Source organism: Ahaetulla prasina, chromosome 5 (assembly GCF_028640845.1).
Source record: "Ahaetulla prasina isolate Xishuangbanna chromosome 5, ASM2864084v1, whole genome shotgun sequence".
Taxonomy (NCBI): domain Eukaryota; kingdom Metazoa; phylum Chordata; class Lepidosauria; order Squamata; family Colubridae; genus Ahaetulla; species Ahaetulla prasina.
In genome coordinates, this window is record NC_080543.1 from 100,557,051 (window position 1) to 100,564,424 (window position 7,374).

Here is a 7,374-nt window from a genome sequence, read left to right on the forward strand (position 1 = left end):
ACCAAATAAAATAGGGCAGATCAAATCACAAACCACGAAGGAAAGACTTAGATTGTTGGTACCGAAAGAGGGTTAGTGGGTAAAGATCAGTAATGTAATCTAAGCATGCTTTAGTAGTAAAATATAGAAATAATAGCTTTTGATCATTTTTCTAACTTGTTCTTGCCTATTCTTTTTCTACTCCCTTTTCTGCAATAATGAATACCACATCTTGCAGATACCATTGTGTTATAACTAGGAGTCATTTTAGTTAAAAGCAATATCCTTCATGCAGCCTAAGAAATTTATTTTAGAGGTTGTAAAAACAAAAATCTAGAGTTGCTGGCAGTGTATATAAATTTAATAAATTATTTAAAATAACCACATAAAATATGTATGAATAACAGCAAATACTGTTTATTTCAGTTTGGAAAGTTGAAATTTCAGAATCAAACATTAATTGAACTTCTGAACTCACTTTTTTAATTGCATATTTTTCAAAATAAATTGCAGGAGTAATAAGAAGATGTTTGAGCTCTTTACTCTCCATCTGATGATTCAAGAACTACTGAGGACAGCACATCCAGATCACACGTTTTTGTGCATTAACCTCAACTCAATTCTCTTTAATTTGGGATTAATAAAAAACAATCCTATTGAAAGTAATGAAAATGCAAGTGACTAGCAGGCTGCATTTTATAAAATGTTGTTTCCAGTGGCTTGTTTATGTTACATGAATTAACAAAATGTGGAATGGGAATTGCCACAATAGGTATCTCAGTTGTACCAGTCTTCAGAATACTATTTTAGTTAGAACTGCTTTAATAGGAATTGTCTGTTTTATAGTGCTAGATTGCTTACCTTTAAGTACTTTATTTGTTTTAGACTGGTCTTCAGCCAAAAGACAGCACCTCACAATACATTATTCTTGCAATGAGAACAATGCCACCAAAGCTGAATAGTATCATATGGGATAGCATATACCGTATTTCTCCGAAAATAAGACCCTTTCTTATATTTTTTTGAACCCTGAAATAAGCACTTGGCCTTATTTTTGAGGAAGTCTTATTATTTTGGAGCGTATGGAGAAAGATGGGGCTCCTCCTTGCCATCTTACCTGATTTCCAGCTCTGTCATGGACAGAGGACATGGTGGGAACCAGCTATTTTCGGGGAGGCTATTTTAGAGCGTGCACTCAAAAGCCAGATTGGGCTTCTTATCTGGGGAGGGCTTATTTTCAGGGAAACAGGATAGTATCATTTTGCATAAGTAATCTTGCATCCACTAGGGCAGGGCAGGCAATCAGTATGCAGAAACCACACTTTGATTTTTCTTCCCTTCCACAATGCTTGAAGCATGACAGTGATGGGGCCATATTTCAGCCCATTTTCTTGGTTCATTTGGGGAACAGCTAAGAGATAAAATATGAGCATTGCAGAGTTTTCCAGAAGTTTAATGCATCCAACTTTGTTTAGAAACCATGAAAAAATCATGGCACAAAGTTTTGAAAGTTAACTGGAGCCAGAGGAGTGGAGTTGAATGTCTGATGACCTGCAGGTTGATCACTAGGACAGTACAAAAAGAATCAGAATATTTTTACCTGGGCAGCTGGGCTTTCTCTAGAGATGCTCATTTTCTTCCTCATAACACTTGACCCCAAGGTATCTGATAATTGACAGAATCAGATTTCCCAGCACTTATTGCAGCAATACAATGAGAAAATACTGTATAACCATTGAGGTCGATGGTATGTCCTTTCATTAAATACACGTTTAGCTGTTTTGTGGAGGCTATTAGTAGCTGAAAAGATTTTTGTTGGCCTATGAAAAGAAAGCATTGATTCTTAGCTGAGTTTCCAAGAGTACTTTTGTCAGTGTTGGAAATGCCCCAAACCTGAATGTGGAGTACCTGAAGACTGTTGCTGTGTGAGACATCCTTAGAAGAAGCCTTCTTTTCTTCAGACCATTTCAGATAATACACAATAATAAAAATGTGCAACCTTTGAAACTTATTTTAAATACATCCTTCAATGCTCAAATATTTAAGGTATATCTTTAAAGAACCTGAAAACATGCAGCTGCTTTAAGGAGGCACATTAAAAGACACAACTGCTTTAAAGAGATTCTGTGCCTTTGCTCAAATGCATTCCAAAGAACCTTTTTTGAATCATTATTGAGCAGAGTTTTTTTTCCCTGATTTCTTTGTTAGAAAAAGCCCAGTTATTGAAAACAGTCTTGACAGACACTAATTTGTTTTTTCTGATATTTTCTATACGATAGGCTGGGTCTCATAAGGGTCACAAAAAGATTTATCCTTTATGTGTGTTTATTTTTTTATTGTCATGTTACAGTGACCACTCCGAAATGTCTTTATGTATCATTTTAATGTAATAAAATTACAATTTAAAATCATTATTTATATTGGAAGTGTTATTCTTTGAAAAAAGATGTTCTTTGAACTTTGACCTTTTTTATTGTAGTCTTTTCATTGATAATTTTATATATTGGATTGAATTTAGATTGTCCTTTCCAAGAATAGGAAGAGCTGCTTCCATTCATGGAAATTCCTGAGGACCCTGAAGCTGCTGGATAAAAGAGGGCCCATGGTTGAACCCTCATTCTGTCCATATCCTTATTGCATCTCATTTGGTTCCATAGAAACACCCTAATCCACATGGCAGCTTTTTCAGGATGCTACAAGGAAATGGAGTCAGCAATATGACAGAAGATGTTGAGCAAAGTGGTTGTCTGGACACACGTAGGCAATCAAAAGCAGATAACCAAGAGAACAAGCCTTACAGATGATGCAGCTGCTATAATAATCTGAAAAGGAGTCTTTGTGCAAGCTGCCACAGCTTCAGTATATTTCTTTGGAATGTTTTGCACAGCCCTAATAGTTTTTCATTGGGGGGAGGGTGTCAGCTTGTAATGAAAAGAAAGAAAATAACATCTTAGTTTCTAAAAACAACTATAAGGAGAAGGAAGGAATGGGTGAAAAAAATATCTTGGCTTGATTAGTCTAAAGCGCTTAGTAAATTCCATTAAAAATAGGTAGTAGGTATGTAAAGACTTGATTACATGTTTCTCCCCCTCATCATCATGGAGGGGGTCAGCTAGTTTCTTTTTTATTATTATTAAAAAGTTTTTTATTAATAATTCAAATTAAAAACAATGGACATGGTTTAACGTCACTGGTTTTAAACTTTGTTAAATTTAAGCTAATAAATGATATACTTATCTGTACAAATTTACATTACTTCTTACATGTCAAGTATGTAGGTTAATTCCTCTTAAACAGCTACATCCATACTCTCTAATCCTATCTCACATACAAGCTTAACATACATTGTCATATCCATTTCTAGACATTCATTACACCTTCATCTTAGCATTCCTCTTCCTGTCCAACCATTCATAAAATTTAGTCCAGATTTCATAGTATGCTGATTCACTTTTATCCTTGAGCTCCAAGGTAAGTCTGTCCATTTCTGCACAATTAAAGATTTTAGTTAGCACTTCTTCCGAGGGGAGTTCTTTGCTCTTCCATTTTTGGGCAAAAGCTATTCTTGCTGCTGTTAATATATGTAATATTAGATAGGTTGTATTCTTGTTATATTTGCCCTCTATAATGCCTAATAATAAAAGTTCTGGTTTAACTTCTATTTTTAATGTTGAGATCTCTTCCAGCCAACACCTTATTTGATGCCAAAAAATTTTGGCCTTTGGGCATTCCACCACATATGGTAAAAGGTTCCTGGGACTACCTCACATTTCCAACACATTGAAGAGTATTTTTTAATTATTCTTGCTAATCTTGTGGGTGGGAAATGCCACCTGTAAAACATCTTATATAGATGGTATGTTGCTAAAGTAATTTTTATGTTTTTTCCCCATAAATTCGGCCAATTTTCCAAATTAATACTATAGCCGAAATATTTGCTCCAAATTATCATGGTGTCCTTTACATGCTCTTCTAACATTTCCAGTTCTAATAAATAGTGATATAGCTTCCTTATGGCCTTCTCCCCCATACTTAGTAAAAATTTTATCCAGTTCTGTTAATTCTGTTTTTAGACCCCATTCCTTCTTGTCCTTCATATATTTATATTGTATTTGGAGATATGCCCACCATTCTAGTTCAATTCCTCCTTTAAATTATTCCTAGATTTCAATTCCCCTTTATCGTTTAATATATCTTTATATGTGACAACCCCTCCTAATTTAATAAAATTTGGATGTATGAGCACCTCCAAGGTTGATATCCAATTGGGGACTTCCATATAATTACCTCTTTTAGTTTTAATACAAGTATCTAAGAACGCCCATCTGGTGTAGTGTCTCTGGAAGAACTGATGAACTTTGTGCTTCTCCTCCCAAAGAATAGCATGCTATCCTATTTGCAAATTGTGGCCTTCCAATGTCAGAAGTCTTATATTTTTAAGATGTATCCAATTGCTTATCCACACCAAATCTGGTGCTTGATAATATTTTTCCCAATTTGGAAGGCTGAACCCTCCTCTTTCTTTGGCTAGTTTCTTCACACAGTGCCAACCCTCACCAGGAAACTCATCTGAGAACATACTTTCCTTCTCAGTTAGAAGCAGGTTTCTGCAAAAGAAATGGATCGATCACCGAAGCAAACCCAGATCTTAGAATCTTAAATAAGCCAGCTCCAGTAGAATTTTCAGACCTGTGATATGAACGTATCTTAAAACAGCAATTTGCATAAGACATTGGCATGGAAAACGAAGGAATGTCTTAGTGATTTTCTTTTTTTTCTTTAATATTTTTATTAAACATTTTTTTTAAACAAAAAGAAATTTTAACACTTTTTTCTTTTTAACAGTTTCGTATCGGTAACCAATACTTATACATTTTTTCTCCCTGATCCTAATGTATCTTTTATACATATATTTTTAATATTAATTATTTTATTTACATATGTACATAGACATAAATGTGTACACAATTTCCTTTCAACAATTTTTGTTTCCTCCTATTTGTTCTTATATTTCTACTCCTATTTCAACCATTATTTAATCTTTCCTTGTCTTTTTTCTTTTTCCTCCAACCATTTATACCATTTCTCCCATACTAGGTAATATTCTGTTTCTCTTTTTCTTGTATCTCCTTCATAAGCTTTCTGCATATTCCAAAACTTTTCTAATTACATTGTCTTCAGTTGGTATATTATTGTTTTTCCAATTCTGTGCATAAACTATTTGTGCTGCTGTAATTATATGACTGATTAAATACCGTATTTCTTTTTCATATGACCCTGGAAGTATTCTTAGTGAAAATGTTTCTGGCCTCATTTCTATATTTTGTTTAATAATTTCTTCTAGTTGTGATTTAATTTTGCTCCAATATTGTTTCGCTTTGTGACAGGACCACCACATGTGGTAATATATTCCCTTTTGCTGTTTGCATTTCCAACATAATGGCGAGGTAATGGGGAACATCTTTGCCAATCTAGCTGGTAGCAAGTGCCACCTATAGAACATTTTGTACATGTTTTCTTTATCACGTCTTAGTGATTTTCATTACACATGTGCCTAGAGCTATGTTTTTCAATAGCTCTTTTGGGACTTATGGACTTTATTTAGCATGCCACCCATCACTCTGCCAAGCGACTCTAGGTGGCTTCAGCTAGCATAAATAGCAATAAAACAACTATAGGATTTAAACATTAAGACATCAGATATTAAAAGCTAAAGCATTAATATTAAAATAGATAAACCAATGCAGAGACAGGGTGGAGATGAGATTTTATATTAATCTACATTATAATTGTAAATTAATTGTGTCACTCAGCCTCTTAAGCAAACTTGCCCAGGCATGATTTCTGTAATGCAAACATGTAGCTTGGGAACATAACATTAAATACATTTCTGATTAAAATCAGTGGTGGGTTTCAAAAATTTTTACTACCAGTTCTGTGGGTATGGCTTGGTGGGCATGGCAGGGGAATGATACTGTAAAATCTCCATTCCCACCCTACTCGAGGGGAAGGTTACTGCAAAATCCCCATTTCCTCCCGATCATCTGGGACTTAGGAGGCAGAGAATAGATGGTTGCGGGGCCAGTCAGAATTTTTACTACCGGTTCTCCGAACTACTCAAAATTTCCGCTACCGGTTCTCCAGAACTGGTCAGAATCTGCTGAATACCAACTCTGGATAAAATGCTCACCTTTCTTTCACATCTCTTACTTCCACCCTTCTTTGGTTTGCTTCTGTCCTGTACTTGTTTCTGCTGCTTTACTGCCTCTGTATAATTATATCAGCCTTCCTGACTTTTTTTGAACATGCAAGATCCAAGGATTGGAAGCGGAGGGAGACAAAGAAGAGGAGAATAAGTGGGCCAAGCAAAGGTTGCATAAACTCATCTCACTCTGGCCCAAGCCCATCAATGTTGGGTTTAGTGTTCTCTGAGACAATGATGGCTCTTTGCCCCTTTCCAGTTGACTGTCTCCTTCCAGGGAGAGCACCCTAACGGAATGAGTAGAGGGTCATTAAAATTGTGTGCAATGAACTGACACACACAGGATGGAAGACAGTACTTTAGCCACTTTCCTGAACTTTCCTTAACCACATGGAATAGTAACAGTAACTTGCCGGTGTGGCGGTTGAGACCCCCAGACTTATAGTCATGGGGGATTTCAACCTGCCATCGACTGGCTTGTCATCGACTGCAGCTCGGGAGTTCCAGGCTTCCATGACGGCCTTGGACCTGATTCGAGTAAATGATGGCCCTACGCACATGGGAGGAGGCACGCTGGATCTAATTTATATCTCTGGACAGTGGCTAAATGATCTGGAATTAGATGATTTAGTAACAGAACCGATGTCATGGTCAGATCATTTTCTCCTTCGCCTGGACTTCTGAATCGCCAGCCACCATCGCAGGAACCAACCTATACGTTGGTTCCGTCCCAGGCGCCTGATGGACCCTGAGAGGTTCCTGACAGAGCTTGGGCCATTTCCTGAGGATCTGGCCCACGGCTCGGCTGAGGAACTAGTTGTGGCCTGGGAACAGGCCGCGGCTGGGGCCTTGGACCGTGTCATGCCTTTGCGGCCTCTGACCTGGCGCAGATCTCGTCCGGCCCCTTGGTACTCCGAGGGGCTGAGGGAGATGAAACGCTGGAGAAGACGCCTAGAGAGTACTTGGAGGTCCAGTCGTTCCGTAGCTGATCGGACACTAGTTAGGTCCTTTTCTAGGACCTACCTAGTGGCAATGAGGGAGGCGAGGCGTTCTTACGCTTCCACCCTCATTGCGTCGGCAGATAACCGCCTGGCCGCCCTGTTTCGGGTGACCCGCTCTCTCCTTCATCAGGAGGTGTGGGATGACCCTTTGCAGGGACGTGCCGAGGAGTTTAGTGGTTATCTATACGATAA

General features: G+C 37.5%; 1 protein-coding gene across 3 annotated transcripts in view; it reads left to right on the forward strand.

Annotated features, from left to right (window-relative positions):
- The window catches only part of CCDC138 (coiled-coil domain containing 138), a 28,725-nt gene extending 26,335 nt beyond the window's left edge, over window positions 1-2,390 (forward strand). For all 3 annotated transcript variants that reach the window (XM_058186493.1, XM_058186491.1, XM_058186492.1), the window contains one exon: window positions 493-2,390. In XM_058186493.1, the coding sequence (XP_058042476.1) occupies window positions 493-664 (172 nt within the window). In that variant the 3' untranslated portion in view covers window positions 665-2,390. The remainder of the gene's footprint in view (window positions 1-492) is intronic.
- Window positions 2,391-7,374: the final 4,984 nt, after the last annotated feature.